This window comes from Nuphar pumila, chromosome 4, assembly GCF_984573655.1.
Source record: "Nuphar pumila chromosome 4, dmNupPumi1.hap1.1, whole genome shotgun sequence".
NCBI lineage: Eukaryota > Viridiplantae > Streptophyta > Magnoliopsida > Nymphaeales > Nymphaeaceae > Nuphar > Nuphar pumila.
Window position 1 is genome coordinate 142,246,260 of NC_143252.1, and position 25,137 is coordinate 142,271,396.

Here is a 25,137-nt window from a genome sequence, read left to right on the forward strand (position 1 = left end):
CAAGAACCTGTGCAAAGATTCCTGAAGCTGATGAATTTTTACTTCACTTTCTTCTAATTTCTTTTGTCTTTTTTCACTAATTTCTTGTGCTTCAGCATATCTCTTCTCAGCATCATCAGCCCTTTCTTTCTCAGATTGCAGTGATGCCTGTCAAAGTCATAATAATGCTTGTGTACTTTAGGACCTTTTCAAATACAAGTAATCTTTCAATGAACATGTTCAGCAAGCAGAAAAGTTTCAAATGGCCATCATTTATGCAAGAATGCACCATTTACATGCAAACATATATATGTTTCCCAATGGCTAATTTGGGCTCATTCATGCCCAAAATATGAACATGACCTGACTTAAAACAGAAAAGCAGAAGCAGCTTCAAATTTTCAAACCTATAAAACACAAAATATATAAGACGCCCTATGTCACAGGGATTCGGCTAGCAGGGTGCCGCACCCGCGTCAACGCGATGCGACGCGGGTGCGGTCAACGCATTTAGGGTCATTTTAGTCCAATTTTTGGACTTCAAAAAAAAAATTTGCCAAGAAATTTTTTTTGCCCTATATGTCACAGGGATTCTCCAACTAGGTGCCACACCCGCACCCGCACCTGCACCCGATGCGGTCAACCTGACCCTGGGTGCAGTCAACGCACCCAGGGTCATTTATGTCCAACTTTTGGACTTTATATATATATATATATATATATATATATATATATATATATATATATATATATATATAATTTTTATATTTTTGCCGCACCCCCGCACCCGCACCCATGTGACATAGAAGACGCCCTACCAATGCATGGATGTAAATGCATGACACAAAAAAGAAAAGGTGAAAAAGATCTATCCTATGCATTGCAAAAGGTTTCATGCACTAAAACTTATTTCTTAGAATACATAAGCTAGGTGCATAGATTGTGACAAAATTTAGAACCTAGGGATGTAAATGGTTCATCTCGGGTCGGACGTAGGCATTACCGAGTCTGACCTAATTGAATTTGGAGTCGGATGGATAAGATAAAATGGAATCCGGATCCGCTAGCTTAAAACATGATATTTACACTTAATCTGGTTCGGGTTTTAGTCGGGTTCAGGGATATGGTTTCAACTAGCTTAAAACCCGATATTTACACTTAATGGAGTTCGGGTTTTAGTCAGATTCTGATTCGGGTTCAAATGCAAAACTCAATACAGAACATAATCCAATTATTAATCAGATCCGAATTTGGCTACAGAATCCGTCTAATCGGATTCTGATTGGGGTCATTCCTATTTGCACCTTTGGCATTCATCAGATGTAAAACTGCATCTTATTGTGCAGATCCAAATAATTAGATAGGCAACTGAAAATACACGAAAAGTCTTCTGAGACAATATGAATGACACATCTTAACTAGTTGAAATATAAATTTGTTCTGCTATTCAGATTTCCATGAATCGGGGATATAGGATGCATTCTCATCATCCTGGAAAAAGATAATCTTAATAAACCAAACAGCAATATACTAAGAAATAATGATCCAACTTGGAGTCAGCATGTACCTTCAGGTCATCCACTTCAGCTGTCAGGGATTCAATCTTTTTAGTGTCCTCAACAAGAACTTGTGTTTCTTTAATTACTGGGGGTGCCTCTTCAATAGCCTTGTGTGCAGCTTCCCGTTCTTTCACAAGCATAGCATTGGCCTCATCTATTTTAGTTTGCATGGCCTGCAAAGAGGCCTGAAGTTTGGATATATCCTGTGCCTTTGATTCCTCCAAATCAGCCTGAAAGCAAGAATTTTCTAATCCATGAAATGAATATGTTGTACATTTCAGCTAATAAAATTCTATACAATCAACTTCCAAAAAAAACTGAATAGAAGACAGAAAAAGAAACATGATGGACCAGTGATACAACATTGGAGTTTCTATGATACAGAGATTCAATCGTGTTACCCTCAAGCGTTTTTCCAATTGCAAACGCCATGTAAGCTCTTCCACTTGTTTTTCAAGCTTGTCCTTGGCTTCTCTAAGTGCACCAGTTTCTCTCGAGGCCTGGATAAAATTCAGAAACATGGCATTTGAAATTACTATATGGGATAAATTTAGATAAGAAACTGCTGAAGCTGGTCTTCAATAATTAGAAAGTCTAAATTTTTAAGCAACAGTTTCATTACATGAGAATATTCCTAAATTATCATCAGAATATAGGCATGACCTTAATGCTAGTAAAATAGACATTCCTGCCCTATTTTGATATGATCAAAATTATATTAACATAGATGGAATATCACTGGCACTGACCATTCTGAGCTTTCGAAGTTCTCTTCTTGCAACTCTTCCTCTCCAACCACATTGGGAAACGATCACTGCCCTCTTAAGCCTTCTATAATATGAGTAATCCCTATGACAACGCCATTGTGCCTGGAACCATATCGTGTAAGTAAAGCACTTTCCAGTGTATAAAGGCCATTATTGATGGTGGTATCAGCCTGAATCACTCGATACAATATCATATCGGGAGAAAATCAATACGAAACTGACTTGAACCGGCTAGTTTAAAAAAAAATCTGAAAATGGTAAAAAATAGCTTTTAAAATTTTTAATATTTTTTGACACTAGTATTTCTGTGGTTGAAAGTTGGGTGATTCAAAATGATTCATCCCTGAATCGGAATCGCCTGATTCCCTGAATAGTTTTGAAAATTGATTTAGGGTTCAAGATGATTCTTACAACATTGGTGGAAACAATGATCAGGTTAGAACCTGTATAATTCTCGTAGCTTTGGTTCTCTTCCTGAGTCGATATTCATCACGAGCAGCCATTGCCCTCAAACCAGTTTGCAGAACAACTGCAGAAAATTGCTGTCGCATGTAAGCTGACCTAGCTAAGTGCCTCCTTATGTTCTTCTGAATTTTCATAGCAGCAGCTTCCTTGCGCATGTGTTCATACAATTTGCAAGCCAATTTTGCTGTAGTACATTTCAGTATGTAAAAATAAAATTCAGTACATGAAACAATGAACATGCACTGACAACCAACAAATGCTATGTGAAGATTTAGTACAGTAACCACAGAGAATCCAAAAATATATTAAATCACTGGATATAGAAATGGTGAAAACAAGTATAATGCATGTTTCATGCAGTCAACAGAACTAACCTCTCCAAATGGACTGAATAGTGATGGTGGCTTTCCGCAGTGCAATAAACTGCTTCCGAGCAATATGTGTCCGTATTTGGCGTTGAATAATTTTTGCTGCATTATTAAGGACCTCAGCCCTACGTGCATCTAACTCAGCCATTTGGCCAGCCCTCAAGAATACCTTTGTTTTACCTATCTACAAAAGGCATTAACAGAAGCCAAATGGTAAATAAAAGATCTTCAGAGTGACCATTTTAAACAAATGACTCACAACACAATGCAGTAATGGATCTTCCAAAAAAAACTGGTTACAGAAAAGTATGTAAAGATAAGCCAAAAATAGAAGTGGATTGCAACAAGGTTGTAAACAGCATATCCTAACCCGTATAGGCCAAACCCAAAATAAGATACGTATCATATTGTAAAAAGTCACATTTTTTGATAAAAAATTCATAACACAATAAACAATGATGAATTGTACAGGATAAAACCATAATATCAAACAATTATGAGTTGCATAAGACATCAAACACCCAATAATCATCATTTTATGCTATGAATGACATGCATATCTCACAAGAAAAATGTAAACTATGAAATAATATGCATATTAAACAACTAAACAAAGCTAATCACAAGATTCATAATAGTGTGTGTTTACATAAACAAAAAAAAATCACAAAGTGTTTTTCAATACTTAAAAATTTTACATAAATAAGTTTTTTAAAATTCAAATAAAAACGAACTAGATAATGTCAATCATGATTATCATCATCATTTTATTCTTTTTCTTGCAAAAAATCACACGCATTCTCATATCACTCTCAAGGTCTTTAGGAATACGTATGAATTGGCCCTAAGGGCTTTATATTTTTTCGATTTATGACCCAAAGAAACTGCACCCCGTGTGAAGACCTGGTTGTGCTGGCTCAGCCTGCTATACCTAGATCATTGTGCCAGCAGAATAAAACTTTGAGGCCAGGACCCCCACCCTTGGGGCCTATGTTTGGGCATCGGCTTGCGCAGAGAAGAGACGCCCATGGAAATCGAACCTTGACCACCCGTCTAGTGGCTAAGGCCCCACCCCACTACGCCAAACCCCCTTAGAGCTAAGGGGCCTTATATGTTAAAAAAAGAAAAAAGAAAAATTGGAATCAGTGCAACTTAAATTACACTGACTGCATATCATAAGATATGCCCTGTATCAAGGCATATAGTAAGATACAGGGGTGTATCGTAAGATACACACCATATATCGTACACTGATTTGAAAACAAGCTAATTTAACACCAAGAACTAAATACAGAAATGACACTATTGAACTATGCTACAGCAGTCAACTGGTCAGATCCAAATAAGACACCCAGTCTTCATGGATAAATCTGACCCCTATCATTCACTCTGGATATCAATTTAATAAAGACAACCAATTAGAAACTGTGACTGACTTGGATATGCCTACACAAAATTGAGTTAGTGTTTCTCCATGAATCATGTCGAACTCCTGATCCAAGCAAATTGGACTGAGAATCGCTTCCTAAATGATTCCCATAACACTTCCTACTTTCTTCTCCCGTTTCCACTTCTCGCTTCCCAAATGCTCTAAAAATTTGAATGACCGCTTCCTTCCGATTTCTGTACTGCTTCACAATTCTCATTCCTGATCTAGCAACTAGGATTATCATACAGTTTCAGATCATTTTCTAGCCAGAAAGGCATCAATATAATACACCCACTAATGCAACTTAATTTCTCAACAACTTCATAATATTTATCATTATGGTTACTTTTGATCCCTCGAGAATTTAATGTTCAAAGTGGTAGTTTTCTAGGTACATATTGTCAGCAACATGTCATATAGATACTTGTTTCCTGCCCAGGCTTACATCTTCATGCATCAAGAACCCAGAAAATAAAAGAGGGAAAAGGAAGAAAATAAGAGAGGAGAATCAAAGGATAGGAAATGAAGAGAATGAAGAGAAAGAAGAGGGATTAGGGGTTATGATCTGGCCCCTTCCTTTTCTATTACTTTTAAGCTATGTCACATAGGTGCAGGTGCGGATGCGGGTGAGGATGCCGCGATGCGGCACTTTAAAAAACTTGGGTGCGGGGGTGTAGGGAGTATATATAATTTTTTTAACAGTTTTAAGTTAACACTAAGTGTATTTGTGTGCATTTATGTATTTATATATATAATATAGATAAAAATGGACTTGATTAGGGTTAACTGAATCTACTTTTGGATAGAAATGGACCTCAGTGTGGTTGACTTCACCTAACACAAAGGAAGTTGTGTTCAAGTGTCGCACCCACACGGGTGCGACGCGGGTGTGGTGCCCTGTTAGAAGAGTCCGTGTGATATAGCTTTTAAGAATGGGTACAAAGACAAAAGTAGCCTCTATACAATGAACATATGCAGCTTGTGTAGATTAGCAGTCAAAACATGAGAGAAACCAAAGAAAGGACAAAAATAAACCCTTATTTTCTAGCAACATTTAATTTGAAATTAGGTAATTTGGCTATTATTGACATTCCATACTGCAGGCTTATGTCCATGTTCACGAATACAATACAGATATTCTCCCATAGTTATAGTTTCATGAATGTCATGAAAAAATGTGCAATTGTTTGCAAGCACAGACTTGAAAATGAACAGCTAAAAGAATACCTGAAACCCTTTTAACCCCTTCTGCAGAAGCTTCTGACAAGCAATTTTTTCATCATAGCTGTATGAAACTGCAGACATTAGAACAGAGTATGTATGTATGTATGTATGTATGTATGTATGCATGTATGTATGTATGTATGTATGTATGTATGTATGTATGTATGTATGTATGTATGTATGTATGTATGTATGTATGTATGTATGCATGTATGCATGTATGCATGCATGCATGCATGTATGCATGTATGCATGGTGAGAGAGACTGTCAAATGCAACCTGATATGGAATACTTACTTTCCTTCCAAAACTTCTGGAGCAAGAAGTCCAAACCGGTGAAGAAATTCATAGAATGTTCGGCGAGTAGGATATCCAGCACAACTGATTCTAATTGCTTCTAGAACACCCTGCACAGACACTCAGATGAGTATTGATGTACTAGTTCCCATAATGAAGGAAAACATGATGTTGTTACACTTAAATCATGAATAAGGTAAAATTAGTTCCAAAAGTACTCACCCCACAACGTAATTGTTGGATGACGTTAGAATTTTCAAAGATAGTAGGTTTCAGAAGATTGTTTGGCTTTACACAGCGGATGTAATGTGGTTCTGTTGAGTTTAGAGTCTCCATCAGAGACTGCAATTGCAACTGCACAAAAAATACAACAGCTATATGCTTTCAAATGTTCACAAATGAAAAGATGAAGGACAGAGTTTTTCAAATCCTCCAAAATGTAGCATATAAGGAAATGTGGAACCTTGAATCTTGAACCAATAGATGAAAATTTTGAAGTTTTGCTTGATTCCTGACGGACTGGAGGAAAAAGTGCTGCAACAAAAGGACATTTGGAAGCACTCAATAGGTCTTGATGCTCAGCTACCACATAATCTTTGTTTTTGTCAAGAAACTGGTCAGCTTGATATGTAACCTGAAAAAACATAAAAACAGTTGCATCCCTTGACATGCAGTCACAGCTTTGATTATGAGGGTCTAAAGACAACAGAATCTCACCTCACCAGCATAGTGAGAAATTGTAAAATCAGTTTGTGATAGCTTTGGTTTGGCAAAGCGTTTGTTGGTTTTAAATGTCTGATAGAGCTTTTGAGCAAATGTCTCATGTGTAGACTTTGGAAACATGCTGAAACATGAAAAACAAAGTGTAAGGGAATCATGAAAATTTTAATGTACGACCAACCATAAAACCAACTAACTTGGGACCAGATAACAGGCTACAGTTTTGTACCAAAAGAATTGTACAGGAAAAGTTTAATACTAATTCTACTATAAATGACAGGGAAAATGAGGTGGAACTTTGTGGAGAAAGAGTAAAAATACCATGCTTCATCCAGAAGGGCTACAACACCGCCAGGTTTCTGCAAAAGATAAATTGAAGTCAAAAGTATATCTAGGGAAGAGGGAAATGCCTAGTTTAAGAGATACATATACAAACTTGATCCTATAAATTGCAGTATAAAACAAGTCTACAGGGTTATTCATTCATCAACCAGCTTTGCAACAAGAGGTCAAAAACAGGATCAAGAAATTGAAGAAGCTCCCTCATTAGTTTTTAAGAAACATAACAGCGGACATCAGAAGATTATACATAAGGTCCAAGATTCAGTTTGTTTGTGTTCATATACTATGCCTATTTAGACCTACTCCATATCCAACTTCCAGTTCAAAAATAATAATATAGAAAAGGTAAATAAAATTGATTGTGCAGTTGTCATAAATCCATCATCCAGTGGCATAAATTTGGCCTCCTTTATTTTCTTTTGAATTGTTCAGGTAAGCAGTCTCTTCTGATGTGTTGTTTCTTTTTCTTCTAAAGCATGTTTACAATATTAAGATTGGAATTTCAGCATTTTAATCTACATCAGCTATTTGAGATAAGAATGACGAGATAATTAAAATGAAATGTAAAGAGCAAATTATAAGAGACCTGGAATGGCAAAGGTTACGCCTTTGGTGCTTTTGTTCTGTCTATGATGCATCATATGAGTGTGTTAAGACTATTAAACTTTGAAATAATTAAAACCATTAAGATACATTTATTCCAAAAGCTTTTAACATCCAAATATATGAACATATATCACATGGAAGACATTTAGAGAAATGAAAAGTAAATGTAATTGCAAATTACATCCTCCTGCAGTAAATCCCACATTAAAACAGTCAATAATTCTATATGGAAGGAAAATTGAAACAAAAAAAAACCTTCTCAATTAGGTCAAGGACATCTTGATTATCAACAAACTCTATGTAACTCCAATTAATTTCTTCCTTTTTGTATTCCTCCTGCTCCATCTTGAATACATGCTGAATAGTTCATAGTCAAGTCAGTTCAAGTGTAAAGCCAATTTAATAGCATACAAAGAAAAACCCTGTTCACCTGGTTGAAATGTTGCTGCAGCTTCTCATTTGTAAAATTAATACAGAACTGCTCAAAACTGTGGAACATGGAATAACAAGGTTTCAATATATTAACAAAAAGCAATTTTTCAACACATAAAATAGCATATCTGATGACTTAAGTTACCTGTTGAATTTAAAGCTTTCAAAACCATAGATATCAAGGACTCCGATCAGGTGCTTGGAATTTGGATCTTGCCCGATTGAAAAATTAATCTTGTCCACCAGCCTGAAGTTTCATCTATTACACAATTATCCTAATGCCTAAATTACTACAACTTGCATGATTGCAAGTGATTTTTAGCATCTTAAAAATAAGAGCAGATAACAATCAGTTAAAAAGTTTTGAAGTCATGGTAGAACATACCAGTCAAACAAGCGAGAATATATTGTCTTGGCTAAACCATCTCTGCTAGTAGCTGCTCCAAGAGGGTCAAGAGTCCTCGTGATAACTTCTTCTGGAGTTACCATCACACGTTTACACAATGCATTTTCCAGGGCCTGGGGATCACACCTGAAAGTGAAATAAACAAAAATGAAGCAAATGGTTGTGTTATAGACAGACAACACAAACCAAGAGACAATCAAAACAAACAAGGTTTGATAAATAAGAGGCATACATCAGTAGTTCAGCTGTCATATTGAGATGAAACCTAGCATTGTCATCTTTCAGGACTGAAGAGTCAATTTCCTTTCCTTTAGCAAAAACAATATTACCAAGATGGAGGATGGCCGCAATTACTCTGAAAATTGCATCCTGGAGAAAACTTGCATCAGAAGATTTTCAGAAAGCTGTTTTTCTAAGTTTATCTCCGTGCAAACTTTCACATAAAACAACAGATTGTTCTTCATTGGAAGCACCAATACCTGGTCTTTCTCACTGATCCCAACAATATCCATAGCTCTCCTTGTGGCGAGGTAATCAAGTGCATCACTTACACCAGCAAGTTCATAGCAGTTAGATTGGTTAAGATAATGAAAAGATTTAGGATTCCCCAACTTATACTTCTCAATGACCTGTAATGTTTACAAAAGTATTTTTAAATCAATTACCAAAGATATTAATCACTTATAAAGTTATAATCATAGAGTTCAATCTTACATCAGTATATCTGAAATTCTAGAGATACCATCAGTTACAATTCATAGAGTGCAATCTTACATAAGTATATCTGAAATTTAAAGGGCAAAAGTTCATGTGTGAAATTTAAATGTTTGTAATTGGATTTTTCAATGTAAATATTCATTTATGGAAATTTAAGAAAATCAACTTTCCAAAAAATATCAGGAAAACTTTACGTTAATGCAACATGATGGAGAAAAAAACCAAGAACTTATTAAAATTTTGGTTTGAGCACAGCTCACATGTTTGCATGCACCAGTCACACAACCACACACACACACACATACCACAAAAGCTGGATAGATTCAAAATATCTCCATTTAAAGATGATGCAGAAAACTTATGTCATGAAAACCAATAATCCTAGCACCTTATGAGGCAACAATGCAAAGTCTTATAACTGATCATTACCATAGATGATATATTCTAACCTCTGAGGGTGCAGCACAAAGTCGGTAAAAGCAATGATAGTTCCGTTCAGGGTCTGAAATTTGGCAAACACGAGACCTTTCAAGAAGGTAAGTTCTGATAGCAGCTCCAGAAATCCTTCCACTCTTGTCAAATTGTATCTCAACAAATTTACCAAATCGACTGCAACAAAAAATAAAATGTTGTATGTTGATAAATACACTGGATTCCCCATGCATGACTTGTGTAACTAAACATGAACTTTGAGACCAAGATTTGCTTCACTGATATATTAAACCATTGGTTTGAAGTCCTTATGGACCATTCATTTGTTCATATTGATTGTCCAAATGAATGGCATTGCCATGTTCAGTCAACAATACGTTCCAAATGGATGGTCCAAAAGGACTTCTAATGAATGAACTTCTAATCACTGTGGCAAGGACCTCTTAATCCACAGGAAGCTGCAAGTCAGCATTCAATAAACAGACTTCAAACTAAAGGCCAGATAGCACCTAACCTGGAATTGTTATTTCTAACAGTTTTGGCATTGCCAAATGCTTCAAGCACTGGATTTGACTGCAACCATATTAGTTAGAATGAAATCACAGATAAGCTCAAGAAATAGCTGCTTTAAGCTTCAATTAAATTTTTATGGAAAGAACAGTGAAGGAAAGAATCTATTTTCTTTTCTATTTGTGGTTAAAACAAGCATTCATTTTCCAAATATCAACAGATTCATTTTTGCTCATCTTACCTCTAGAACTTGTTGTTCTACTGTGCTTCCTTCTGTGGCAGCTCGTCCGCCCAAAAATGCAAGATAACGCATGAGCATTTTTGTGGTTTCAGTTTTACCAGCGCCACTTTCTCCACTAACCAAAATAGAATTGTTTTTCCCTTCATTCATCATTGCCCTAAACTTAAAATACATCTATCATCAGAGATATTGAATCTAACATGAAAAGAAACAAAAAACGTACACCAATGCATCAATGAAAGAAACTGAGATCACCTGTATGCAGCATCTGCAACAGCAAAAACATGAGGACTCAAGTCTCCAAGAGGTGCCCCTCTATACTGTTCCATCATGTGGGTGTCATACAAATGAGGTAGCCTTTGAAATGGATTAATTGCAATCAGAATACTTCCAGTATAAGTCTGCCATGGCAGCATAATGTCAGAAACTCTTTGGGTGATTCAGTCAAGCATGTAATTAACTGAACTTTGAGCTATAACTTGTAAGTGTTCATGACAATTAAAAAAAAAGAAGCATAACCAATATATAAATCTAAACTGGTGATAGCTCACATAGATTTCATTAAGTTCATATCTAGCAGCTAAATTTTGCAAAACTCCAGGCTCATGCAAATAAGAGAGCTTTGTCATGTCATCAACTCCACCAGGTGGAGCTTCCATGTCCTTTGGGAATGCCTTCGACAAATGTGTAACCACCTGTACAATTTAGACATGAAATCAACACGTAATAAAAATGTCAAATAGATATCATAGTGTAATCTGCAGTAATTACTCTAACTTGAAACTCAAGGCAACTTAAATGCATTACTAGTCACAATGTTTGCCAACATTATATAGTTTGAATACGAGAATGAAACTCAGAGTTGAAAAAGCTAATGCATGCAAAATAAAAGGATCCCATGAATGTAATTAGCAACCAATGTGTATACCGTGCAGGGATTTTTTGTCATTTATGTCCCTTGACAACTTTCATTACTCTTTTTGTTATAGGGCTATATTTGGAACCACAACCGTCATTCAGTTTTTTTGTTTTTAAACAACCAAACTGGAAATTGTTGAGTCAAAATTGAAATCTACTACAAAAGTTTGGCGTGTTCCGATTCTTTGCTATTGCAACCATCCGCTCCCTATTTTCTCTCGAACTGCATTTATGACAAACTAACAGAGTACAATCATTGGCAGGAAAGATGTCAATATGAAGATGAGTTATATACTTGCTTATCTTTGCTTTTCATTTCCACCAGTTTTTTTCTTTATCATTTGCTTGTCATCCACCAAATCATCCTTCAAACTTAATCCCCTTAATTTGTGAAAAATGAAAAAAATTGAATTTCTTCAACATTTTTTTAATTATCAGAACTAGTTCTATCTTATTTCGTGAGTGTGTGTATGTCTATATATATATATATATATATATATATATATATATATATATATATATATATATATATATATAGAGAGAGAGAGAGAGAGAGAGAGAGAGAGAGAGAGAGAGAGAGAGTAAATTACGTACCGTTGCCCCATTAGAGGCCTGAACAGTTATATTGTCACCGTTTATTTGAACAACTTGACCATTAATCCAAGCTTCCTTTGGGTCTTCAATCCACACTTGAGAACCAACAATGATATTCACTGGAGTCTCCTGAAGTATAAAAGGTTTCAAAGAAACCAATAAGAAAACTTATCCTTGTAAATCTCAAACGACCTTCAGGGAAAAAAAGAAAAACAACTTGTGTGTTTCTGTATGTATGCTATAAGACAAAGGGACAAACATTATATATATATATATATATATATATATATATATATATATATATTGTTTTCTCTTATTTTGCAAGGATTTCCTATTTAGCTAGTCTATGCCTCAAAATTTCTAAAGTTTCAGCAATAATAGGGTGGGCACGAAGCTACTGCAGCCAATCCTGATCCAGAAGCTCTAGAGTACGTAAACCCGTCCTAATTGCCAGCTGCATTTGATACTCAAGCCCAAACCAGAAGGTTTCTCCATTAAAATCAGGGAAAGGGAAATCCCTTAAAATTATGACCACTATAAAAAAAACTACGCAAATTAGTAGCCATGTATGAATCCAAACACAGCTGCATCCGGAAAAAAAAGAAAAGAAAAACTGGCATTCTATTTCTCGACATGATCTACACATCGGTAATCCTCACGTAATAAGTTAGAAAAACTAAATGTAATTAAAACTGCTCCTTATAGTTTCATCATCAATGCAAAAATATAAAATGTGATTACAACTATCAAAGAAAGCCAAAAAAAAAAAACCGAACAGTACATTAAATAAAATAACCAAGCTTACAGTGGTACGTGCCTTGTCCATGTTGCCCCTTCACCCTGTACCCAAAGGAACCATAACAAATTGAAACTATGTCAATGCAAACGCTGAATTAAGGAGAAAAAAAAACGATTAATGGGGTGTTTGGATGCATCCATTTATCTTGAAATTCTGGATAAGTTGGAAATTTGAATTGTAATCGGCATTGCCAATTTCCCAGCTTATCTCACTTTTCTGAATAAGTAGGGACATCCAAACACCTCCTAAGAGAGAGAGAGAGAGAGAGAGAGAGAGAGAGAGAGAGAGAGAGATGACCTTGGTATGTATCTGTATCTGTCTACGTTGAGGGCACCTCAATCCTAATCAAACATCAAAGAAACTAACAAATGAATTCTAAAAAAAAAAAGGAAGGGCTAAAAAATATAAATGGGAACCGCCCCATCTTGTGAATTGGAATCTGAAAGAAGCGGAATCAACGTCGCGATTCCGCGCGTCGGTTTCTCCGGCGGAATTGCGTAAATTCCGGCAACCCTGTGGGGATTCCCGTTGTGGGTATTGCGGCATTACCCCGTTTGGTCTCCGTACGATGCAGGCACAGCTGTTACGTCCCATACGCGACGCGCATTTGTCCTCCAGTGACAATAAACCGTACAAAATAAGAGAGAGAGAGAGATGGTTGCCTTTGTGTCTGGGTGGAGTTGAAACACAATGGGAATGGAGGGAGGAGAGAGGGAGATAGACACAGAGGAGAGAGAAGAGAGCATTCTGGTGGTGGGGAGAGAGAGTCGGCGGGTTTTTTTCTCCTTCTTTCCTTCTTTCTTTCGCAAGAATATTTAGGAAGGCCGATGATGCTCAGAGAGAGAGAGAGACCAACGTTAACGGTTGTTGGTTTTCGCGGCAAACGAACGGGCGGGCGGGCGGGCCGCTCGCTTCTTGGCTACGCCGTTTGCATCACGCCACGTGCAATGAAAAAAAATATTAAATTTTTGTTAACTTTTCATTTAATCCTTTTGTTTCATGTATTCATTTGTGTTTCGCAAATGTTGTTGAAATTGATCCAGAAATTGAATCGGTCTCTCATGCACTCTGACGAATCGGGCTCCTGTTTCATTACGAGTCATTTTTGCAATAGAAATTTGAAAAAATAAATGATGTGCTTAATGGAGTAACTAGGATATGTCTTCTATAAATAATACGTGATTTGAAGTATAAATAATACGTTATTTTCAGATATGAGAGAAGGGCATGAATTGATATGGTACAAATACAACAACAACAACTAGGCCTTCATCCCAAAACAATTTATATGGTACAAATAAGCAGCTTAAACCATGATTATTGTGCTTGTTGAGTGTCGGTGCGAGTCTATTAGGACTCGAAGTTTTATGATTGATAAAATCATGTTTTTTTTACTTCGCTCCAATCAAAACTGCATTTTTTTTTTACCAACCGGAGCTCCGCTTGTCTGGCAGGAGCGGTTAGTATGGTAGAAGCAGCTAGTGCACATCACCTTGTGTTGAAACTTTGCAGGTTCAAAATTCAATGGTATAGTTGTATAACTGGTAGGTAGGTGTATGTCTAACCCCAGCTTGCCTTTCAAAGAAAAGTGCATTTCTTAGTAAATGCATCATGTTGAACACATTTGTGAGGGTGAAAATGAAATGATCAAATAAAAGCATATACACTTGATACGTGCAAGCTTCCTATTTGTTTGAGTGGAAATCAAAAGCATGCTTTCAATCGTAGTCACAGATCTTGGCGTTTTTTTTTCTCGTGAAAAAAACAGGAATTTTATTATTCTCTAAACTTTCACGTTTAAAACCCGAGTTAAAACAAAACACCTGCACTCAAAATCTCTCATTTTTTGTATAATTATCAATAAATGTGCAATAAAAAGCACCTGACACGTGCATGCTTCCCATTTGCTTGTGGGGAAACCAAAATCATGCTTTCAATCAGAGTCGCAGATCTCGAGTTTTTTTTTCTCTTGAAAAAAACAAGAATTTTATTATTCTCGAACCTTTCACATTGAAGGGGCGTTTGCATGTCACGGAAAATCTGAGTTTTTCACGGAAACGCATCGATGGGCATGCGTTTCCACGGAGCCCACAATGTCAAAACAAACATGGCATCGTGGAAACACCTTGACGGATGTGCCATTTTACACGTTGGACCCCACCTTTTCAGAAGAAACGTTTTTCGTGGGGTCCGATTCAGTTTCTGGGGCAAAGGAATCCACAGAAGGGATGCCACGACAACCTATTCCGTGATAAGTAAACGCTCCCTTAAAACCTGAGATTTTAAAAAAATATATACCTATACTTAAAATCTCACATTTTTTTCGTGCAATTATCAATAAATGTGCAATAAAAATGCCTTTCTAAATGCCTATCTACCGAAAGGCAGAGTAATAGGAGTCTCTATTGACAATGAAAGGAGAAGGGTCACCGTCTGGTAGCCCCCTCCTACCACCCTCCATCTGTGAAAAAGAAAAAAAAATGAAGAGATTAAAAGAAAAGAATAAACTAAAAAAGAAAGATATGCAAAAATTGGTTCTTTAGAGTTAATCCTTTTTTTTCTGTTTAGTGTTTTAGTATATTGACAAATTAATTGATATTACACTTTGCAGTGTTTTTTATTTTTCATATATTTATAATTTTTTTAGAAAAATAGTTGAGATCTTCCAGACATTTTTGCCAAAAAAAATGATATTTTTCAAAATCTCCTTGTTGATGGGAAAATTCACCAACCAAGATTTAAATAGATTTAAAAAAAAAAGATTTTGTAAGACTCGCCTATGTTTTCAAATGGTGATGGGATTTGCTTGATCAGAGAGATTGAGTATTTCATTTTTCAAGTGGCAAGGGATGACTCAAAGGTTGATATCTTTGCTTGGGAAAATTCTTTATTGAGCTTTCTTGAACCTTAGAAAGTGCACTTGTGAAATAAGCCTGGATGATGAACCCACCAAAGCAAAACCCAATCCAAAAAATGTGTGTTCTCAATTAAAACATATATAAACAATCTAAATTTCTTAAGAAAATTAAAGAAAGTAGGAAAATAAAGTATAAGAGAGGGGAAGAAAAGCTTACTCACGTATCTTGAAAACCCTAGCCCCTTCCTCATGACGATACAACATGGTAGCAACGTCTCTAGAGCGTTTGTGTGGTGGCCTAGTGGGAAAATAGGTTTTTCCGAGTATAGATTAAAAAATAAAATAAAAAGATGTTTCTTGGAAAAATAAATTGAAATCCTGTGAAAAAGATTCCCAAGAATGCAAGAAATTATTAATGAAAATTGAAAAGGAAATATAAAATTACCTCGGGATCCCCTCCTCGTAAGTCGAAGGTTGTGTAGGTTGGGCAGCACTTCGAGTAGAGAGAGAGAGAAATTTGGGAACAAAGGGAGTTTCCCCACCCAAGATCCAGAAATCCACTGATTTTTAAAGAAACACATTTTTTGAGGGGACAATTTCTAAAAGGGGCAACCAAAGGGACTTAGAGGAGGAGATGCGATTTTTTGAAGAATGAAAGCAAATGGGGGTGAGGGGGCTATTTATAAAGGATTTGCAATCCCCCACCTTACCACTCAGCCATGCCGCAACAAAATAAATAGGCATAAATACTCATTTTTGAGAGGGTTATTGAATCCTGAATAATTGTTTTTTATTGGATTTGCATCTTCCAATCTCATTTTCCTTATCCATCTTTTTACCCAACTTACTCTTCATTTAATTGAGATAATTTTCTTAGATTGATTCTATAGTATCTCAACATAATAAGACATAAACTTTTATTTGTATTTATTTAATTAAAAGAAAAATAATAAATAAAATTTTTTCAGTACCCCCCCATGCATTCCCGCTCTTAAAAGAATGTTGGATGACACATTGTGTTGACAAGTATCACACCTCTCGACACAAACCTGTGTCGATAGGTAATGACAAGTATCATACTTGTCGATGCACTGTGTCAGCTTGCTCACACAAGGTCGTTACCTAGTGTATTGTGGCATTTTTCCTATAATATTCAAACTGTGAATTAGATAGACAAACAGTCTAAAGTGTTAGAAAGTTGATCTTTGTTGAGTTTCTAGACTGATTTTAATGATTACAAAACTCTCCAAGAACTAATTATTGAACCTTATGTGTGCAAGGATTTAATCTTACTCACATTATTTTAAGAATCAAATTTCAATTGTATAAATTTTCTCAAAAGTGCTAAAAGATCACTCAATTGCAATGAAAATTTATTGAGATGTACACATGCTTATAATGAAGAAGAGTCGATCATTGAATAGCTTCAGAATTAATTTTCAAAGTATCATATAAAAGCATAAAAGAGTTGACACTTAAACCAAAGAGTCGACTCCTGAAGGAGTGTAAATATCAAGTCTCAATCAACCCTCCATCAAGGAAGAGTCGACCCTCAGATAACTGAATGCACACTCTCTTACTGTGCATCAAAGTGTTGACCCTTATAAAAGAAGAGTCGACCCTTAGACAACGAATGCATATATCTTGATTGGGCACTAAGAGAGTCAACCCTCAAGAAGGAAGAGTCGACTTAAAGAGTCGACCCTCGGGGAGAAAGAGTCGACCTCTGGAAGGTTCATAGTCGATTCCAAGGTGTAACATGCAGATTTTAACAATCATATAACCATTGTAAAAGGTGGTTTTTGTCCCCAATGTCTCTCCAACAGATCTATCTCATCCTCAGCTATAAAATGATAATGGAAGACAACATTAGAAAGGTTGAAATCATATCTATAACCTTAAACTCATCCAGCTTCATCTCTCAAGCATTCCAAAGCTTTCTAACAATGATCTTTTCAATTTCTCACTATTGTTTTGGAATCTTTTAGGGCTTTGTATATTGGGTTTCAATCACCCTTGACCTACATTGTGTTTAAACTTTGTATTGTGTAAAGAGTGATTTATTTCAATCATTTCTTGTAGTAGCTCTAGGGTTGAGCTACGGTGAGCCGAGAAAGCTCATGATTGATGTTTCACAAGTAGTGTGAAACAATTATAGGGGTAACTAGCATTGTTAAGCTAGTGATTTAGTGGATTGAGCTCACTGCTAAGAGGACGTAGGTCGGGGTTAGCCGAACCTTTATAAACTATGTATCGTGCTTTTAGTGTTTATTTAATTTTTCATTATTTATCTTTGTCAAAAGTAAAAAGATTTTATATCCAATTCCCTCCCCCCTCTTGGGTGTTTTGCCATATCGGGATTTAACAATTGATATTGGAGTCTCACTTTTTCATTATAAACTTCATTGTTCGAAGAAAAAGTTTTCTATGGCAAACATCATAAGAACCCTTCTTGGTGAAGGAGCCTTGTCAATACGATAGAAGGTGCCTTTCTGGTCTACTTCGAATAGTCAGGAGCCTAAACACCTTGATGATTATATTGTTTTACAAATAAACATTACCACATATGATAGAAGGTGCCTTTCTCATCAGATTGGTTCTAAACCATAAAGGAGACCATATAATAGAATGGACAGGTATATTGTTGATGATAATTTCAAGAAAACACATTTGGCTATATTTGAAATTTTAAATATTTCCTTTCCAGTGAGCAAGACAATGTCACATAATACGATGTGTAGCATGGAAGTTTCTTTAGTTGTTTTCTAATCCAAGCACTTCTTACTCTCTGAACACACTAGTATTACATTTTAGATATTCCAAATATGATTGGACTGAGGAAGAGTTGAGAATTGCATCAGGAAATTCAAAGTGTGTAGTCATAGAAAATCCGTTGAAGCTTTACAATTGTTACACCAATTTGCAGGTTATTTTACGAGACATTATTTTTTAGCCAACTTATGTAGCTTCTGTAATGAAATAAAGAAAAATGCAAAAACAATGCCACTAAGAGCTTACAAGATCATAATCACAAAAGTGCACAAGCACAAACCAATGCCACTAAGGGCTTACAATACAATAGCCAATAAAGGGCAACAACAAAAGCACTAAGTGCATATAAAACATTAAATAACTAAATAGAGAAACACAAAATATAAAAATATTTATCTTTATTGAGCATAAATGTATACGAGAAGCATTATCTATACAAGAGAGGTTCAACCCCTATTTATACAGCAAAAAACCACTAAGAGAGGCTATTGGAAGCCCCCAACGGTCATAAAAATGGCCATTGAAGATCCCCAATGACTCTTTGGGAGAATGCCCAAAGAGCACTTGGTCTTTTGAGAAATGAACCAAGAATAAAATAAATTAAAAATAAAAAATTATCCCTAGAAAAATAGTTTCTATTACAAGGATAAAAGACCAAAATACCTCAGACAATAACAAAAAATAAAAAAGAGTAAAAAATATACTATATATATTAACAACCTCTATTTCAAGTTCTGATATAAAGTGACATTAAGGGCCTGAGGACAAGGGATGCACATGGCGAACCTTTAGCCACCAGCTATCATTCAAATTTTCTTGGAACTGTTGACTATCTATGGTTGGAAACTTTCTTTTCAGGATCATATCACATTTTGTATTTTTTCCTCTTTATCTCACTCAAAACATATACAGGTATTCAAATGGTCTTGTCCCCACAAGGGTTCTTGACACTTTGCCCATTGATGTTTTGCAAGAAACTGGGGGCCTACCAAGTAAGGTATACAAGTTGTCTATTGATAAAAATCTTTGCTTGCTTCTTCCTGTGGGCTAGTTATCTCCTTATGCATTATCAGTTAAACATGTTCATTCACCCTGTTATATTGTTCTCTTTATTTTCTCCTTTTTATGCACCCAGTTGGTTGCTTATATTGCAATCCTTATTGTACCGGTAGGGCTTAAATCCTTCCTTGAGAAGAAAATGAATATGTTCTTCACACCTGAGTTTTTCATTTTTTCAAAAGCTATGATGTTATTTGAGGGCTTTGTTCAAATCCAGTCACTCTAGAGATTATTGTCATGTTTGTACTTGACAAATTGCAATCCCTTGCTCTTCAGTTGTTGTGATGGTTGGGTTATGGGCATTGTCTAGAAAATGAAAGGTCACTGATAACTATCTACTTTGCTCTTTAGAGGATGAAAGACTTCCCTGATTGCTATCCTCAATTTTCTATATTTATCTGGAACTTTTTGCTTCATGGTTGTCCTAAAGTTCAGGGCCCTACTCAGTCTACAGTGGAGACCTGTAACTCTTCTATTTAATTGGTGTCATCTTGTTTCATTAGCCTCATGTATCATCTTTATCTCATGCTTAAACTATATGAGTAAAACAATAAATTCTTTTATTTTCGAACATCCTACTTCCTTTGGTTCCAGAACTTTCATCAATGAAAGTTTTTTGGTCTACCATCATAGTATCATATCCATCTGTCATCTCATGAATGACCTTATTGCCTTTATTCAATTTGCTATATGCAGTAAACTGTTACTTTAACCGGTTCTAGATTTGTTGTTGCAGAGCTTATCCATGGTATCATTTATCTTCACAGAAAATAGGGTGTTATATAAGAAATAGGAGGATGTCTTCCTGTCCATACCACCCCCGGCCCCATCAGTCGACATACCTTTTCTCCCTTTTTTTATATGATGTATAAGTGTGGTTACAGTTGTACCAGGGTTACCGAAAATACTATAAGAGGGTGGGAAATGCATTTCCAGGGAAACCATTTCCGAAACGAGAAACATAGGGTTTCAGAAATGTTTGAGAAACACCAAAAAACCCATGGGAAATGTGTTTCCCACATTATGAGAAACACATTTCCCATACTAGGGGAAGCACGTTTCCCCCACAGGTTCCCATGTGTTACCCAAATGTTTCCCTTTTGTGGGATACTTGTTTTTCATTTTTTTTTATTAATTTGTTATATTACTTTTTCTTAAACATTTCCCATTCGTTTCTTGGTTCATTTCTCGATTCGTTGGCCATTTCCCATTTCACATGCGCTTGAAAGACCATGTTTCCTGTTTTCGTTTCCGAAGATGTTTCCTGTTTCCATTTCCCTTTCTAGCAACCTTGATCTGTATTATTACCTCGACATGGATACAGATGTTGGGTCAGGCACTAATATGGTGTGTTAGATATGTCTAGGCCTAAAAAACTAGGTGTCAAGTGTGTGTTTCTGTAGGATGTCTTTGTTGCAGATGTGTTTTTGTCTTTGATGAATCAAATAAAACCATAAAGATATGGCTTTTGAATATGAAGTGATCAAGGTGCTCATAGTTTTAGATAAAATTAATAAAACAATGAAATTCTAAAGCTAAGTTCACAAAGAAGACATGGTATCAATGTCAATGAGTGTTGAACACGAACATGACTGGCTGGTAGAGGTGTTCAGGTGTCATATCATATTTATATCTCCTACATAGTATATGTTATAATCTTGGATGAACAATGACATACTTTTGTGATATATGGATATGCTTATGTGCAATTTGGTTGGAAATTAGAATAAATATCATGCATCTTTTTTGGAGACTGGAAGAGGAGCATTCTAATCTCCGTAATGGTACCCTTTAGCAATTTTGTTGCAACAAAATTTCATCCAAGTGCTTGGGGAAATGTAAATAGGAAGTGCACAAGAAGTAGCATAATTATTCAATTACCGAACTCTGTGAGATGATTGCAGGGGTTTTATAGGTGACACCTCAGAATTACGTGTAGGATATGACTCCTCTAAAGATAAGATGCAACTTTACCATACATCCACAAAATCTTACCTTTAAGATTGGTGAGCAATGATATGCCATTCCTGATAATATAAATTTCTGTTTTAAAAGCTGCCAAAAATTGGTTTACCAAGCTATTATTCTTTCATTGTTTTCACCTCTGGGCTGGCGTATGATCACTGATGTACATGCACAGAATCACAAGTTCATCTCTTTCCTTGGATATGAACTATGAACAAGAAGGTATCCATATGATAGTCTTCATTTCACATATGTATTCACAAGTCTTTGTGGCTTATGAAGTGGAAGTCTATTCTATATCTGTAATATCATAAACAAGGTGACTTCAATGAATGTTGTGTTACATCCGGTGCAAGTTGTTTAAGTAGTGCAATTTCCACTTAATGGCATCACAGTGATGCCAGTGCACTCGAATGCTCCTGCACATCTATATGGTCAGATTGAGTCGATAAAACTTGAATCTATGATTTTCAGCTCAATAGTTATGTGCCTTCAATAGCACCATATGTATATATATTACAAAATTCTCTACATATGGAATTGCAGATTATGAATATGAATTAAAGGTCCAAAACATGTTAAGGATATATAATTAACTGACAATTAATAATGGAAAAGTATATAGTTAATCTTGTTGCCACACCCTACTGGTACAGTTAGGTTTTCTTTTGCTTCCTCATGCTAGAAGGGATTTTTTGTCTTAGCAACTTGTTTCATCTTGTATTTTTGCCTTTGAATAAGAAATGCATTTGCTTTCATAAACTTGGGAGCGATCATCTTGCCTTGGTGTCAGAGTTTGCATTTATAGAAAGATGAAAACAAAGAACAGACAAAATTGTGAGCTTGATGATTATATTAACAAAAACAACAGAATCAATAAGAGTAACATGGACAATGTCATCATCAACCGATGGCTCTAGATAGAACAAAGATGGTAGGTCACCGGCCATACAGTTTTTTTTTAAACTTCAAGCAGTGGTTGTCGGTGTTGCAATCATCTTCTGAGGGTCATGAACCACCACATCATATTCTGCACTGGAAACTTTATACCCTGTAAAGTGAGAATCAAGAGTGAAAAAAGAACAATATTTTCTAATGATCTTTACATTCTGATGTACACGACTATATATACACAACTGATAGTATAACTGATACAAGATAAATATAAGAATACAAAAGTAAATTATAACAACTTTCCAAAATGTTGCTTGATATCCCATATCTCTTGGATTCTCGGATTGACCTTATCCTTTGCTTATCGTGGTTTTCTCCTGTAGAATATTGTGCTTTTTTTTTCGTAGAATATTTGATACCTATACTTTTACATTCTTCCTCAAGTTGGTGCCTCTATGCTTAGCAGACCCAACTTGTTAACAAGATATCTGAAACTTTCTTTACTTGAATGCCTTGGTAAGTATATCTGCCCTTTGATTTTTACTTGGAACATACTCAGTAGAAATGACACCCGCCTCTATTTTTTCTCAAACGAAATAACAATCCAACTCTATATGTTTTGTTCATTCGTGGAACACCGGATTAGTCGCTATATGTATCGCAATTTGATTGTCACAATATAAAATTGCTGGACTTTCTTGTTTACAACCAAGATCTTCAAGGAGATATGTCAACCATACAACTTCATTGGTACCTGCCGCCATGCTTCTAAATTCGGCTTCTGTCGAAGATCTAGAAACAATTGTTTGTTTCTTTGTTTTTCAAGATATGATATTATCACCTAGAAATGTGCAATATCCCAATGTAGACCTTTTTGATATCGGACATCTCACCCAGTCAGAGTCCGCATAACAACTTAATTTGAGATTGTTATCTGCTTTCAACGTAATGCCTTGTCCAGGTGTTCCCTTTAGATATCTCAATAACTTGGTAGTAACTTTCCAATGTTGTTCTCATGGCTCATGCATGAATTGGCTGAGTATATGCACGATGTATGTGATATCAAGCCTTGTAATGGTCAGATAAATGAGTCAACCAATTAATATCTTAAAATTGACTGCATTTATGACTAGATTATGACTAGATTTTCGCAATGATCAAATTTTTTTGTGGTTTCATGGGTATTTCTGATGGTTTTGCTCCCAAAAAATATGTTTCTTTTAACAAATCAAGAACATATTTCCTTTGATTGAGGAATATCCCTAGTCTTGACTGTGTCACCTCTATGCTAAGGAAATATCTCAACTTTCCCAAATTTTTGATGTGAAAAGTTTTATCAAAAAATTATTTCAACTTTTCAATGGCCACATCATCACTTTCTGTTATAACAATATCATCCACATAAACCAAAATAAATATTTCATGTCCAGCATGTTTCTTGAAAAACAGTGATTAATCTGTCATAGATTGTATGAAACCAACTTGATAAGAGTTTTGAGAACTTTGCAAACCATTGTCTGGATGCTTGTTTCAACCCATATAAGGATTTATTTAGTCGACATACTCGAATTTTCCCCTGTCGATGATATTCGGATGGCAACTTTATGTAGATTCTTCATTGAGATCTCCATGCAAAAATGCATTGTTAACGTCTAATCGATGAAGAGACCAATGGTGTTTGGAGACAATGAATAACAAGCATCTCATAGTAACTAATTGGGCAACAGGAGCAAATGTGTCATGATAATCCAAACCTTCTTGTTGTGTATAGCCTTGCACTACTAAATGAGCCTTGTATCACTCTATACTCTCATCAGACTTGTATTTAATTTTATACAGCCATTTTGATCCAATAGCATGTTTCCCGAGTGGCAAGGGCATAAGAGTTCACATGTTATTTGCTTTAAAGGCCCGTAGCTCAGTGTCCATGGCAGCCTTCCACCTTTCATTCTGCATAGCAGTGAGATAGTCCTTAGGTTCTTCATTGACAGAAATGGAAGCTAAGAAAATACGATAGGAGTTGAAGAGTTTGGAAAAGTCTAGAAAAGAAGATATGGTATGAACAGTAGAATCTTTGGAGTTAGGCAATGAATGACCATCAAGAAGAGTTTGGTTACATTCATAATCCGATAGATAGGCGGGTCTGGATCGGGTCCGTGCAGACCGTCGAAGCTCCAAATCAGTGGTAAGATTTGGATGATTGTGGTCACTAGAGTTTGGGCATGAGATTGGATCTTGAAAATCATTTTCAAGGGGATAATTTGAATGGAACATGTCCTCAACTGGGTTCGGTAAAAAAATGTCATCAAATTGTTTGAAATTTTTTTCTAAAAAATGTGATTCTCTAAAAGGAAAGATAGCTTCATGAAATACTACATCTCGATTGAAAAAAATATTATTTGTTTTCAAATCAAATACCTTATACCCTTTTTTGTCCAAAAGGATATCCTATAAAAACACATTCTTGGGTCGAGTATTAAATTTATTTCTAGAACTATGACGCACAAAACATAAACAACAAATTTTTTTAGATTATCACATTTCGCCTTGGTGCCATAAAGAAGTTCATGAGGTACATGGTTATGTGATGATGTAATGCTGGGAACTTGGTTGATTAAATAGATAGTGGTGAGAATACATTTACCCCAAAATTTTGTCGGCATATTAACTTGAAATTTAATAGCTCGGGCAATTTCTAACAAGTGACGATGCTTTCTTTCTACAGTGTCATTTTGTTGGGGAGTTCCAACACAAGAATGTTGATGCAAAATCCCATTTTCATGCA

General features: G+C 35.7%; 1 protein-coding gene across 2 annotated transcripts in view; it reads right to left on the reverse strand.

The window, feature by feature from the left end:
• The window catches only part of LOC149841399 (myosin-11-like), a 32,742-nt gene extending 13,078 nt beyond the window's left edge, over positions 1-19,664 (reverse strand). Inside the window, exons 1-25 of one of the 2 annotated variants that reach the window (XM_090003811.1) lie at positions 19,650-19,664; positions 12,007-12,132; positions 11,046-11,189; positions 10,750-10,895; positions 10,495-10,651; positions 10,258-10,316; positions 9,761-9,920; positions 9,074-9,223; positions 8,827-8,963; positions 8,574-8,720; positions 8,334-8,435; positions 8,187-8,244; positions 8,012-8,113; positions 7,130-7,167; positions 6,806-6,932; positions 6,552-6,722; positions 6,311-6,442; positions 6,089-6,198; positions 5,795-5,852; positions 3,145-3,322; positions 2,749-2,954; positions 2,288-2,407; positions 1,940-2,038; positions 1,547-1,768; positions 8-147 (exon numbers count right to left, since the gene is read on the reverse strand). In XM_090003811.1, the coding sequence (XP_089859937.1) occupies positions 8-147; positions 1,547-1,768; positions 1,940-2,038; positions 2,288-2,407; positions 2,749-2,954; positions 3,145-3,322; positions 5,795-5,852; positions 6,089-6,198; positions 6,311-6,442; positions 6,552-6,722; positions 6,806-6,932; positions 7,130-7,167; positions 8,012-8,113; positions 8,187-8,244; positions 8,334-8,435; positions 8,574-8,720; positions 8,827-8,963; positions 9,074-9,223; positions 9,761-9,920; positions 10,258-10,316; positions 10,495-10,651; positions 10,750-10,895; positions 11,046-11,189; positions 12,007-12,132; positions 19,650-19,664 (3,104 nt within the window). Of the gene's footprint in view, positions 1-7; positions 148-1,546; positions 1,769-1,939; positions 2,039-2,287; positions 2,408-2,748; positions 2,955-3,144; positions 3,323-5,794; positions 5,853-6,088; positions 6,199-6,310; positions 6,443-6,551; positions 6,723-6,805; positions 6,933-7,129; positions 7,168-8,011; positions 8,114-8,186; positions 8,245-8,333; positions 8,436-8,573; positions 8,721-8,826; positions 8,964-9,073; positions 9,224-9,760; positions 9,921-10,257; positions 10,317-10,494; positions 10,652-10,749; positions 10,896-11,045; positions 11,190-12,006; positions 12,133-19,649 lie in introns of those variants that run through there. The other variant, XM_090003812.1, reaches the window with a different exon arrangement.
• Between the last annotated feature and the right edge of the window lie 5,473 nt (positions 19,665-25,137).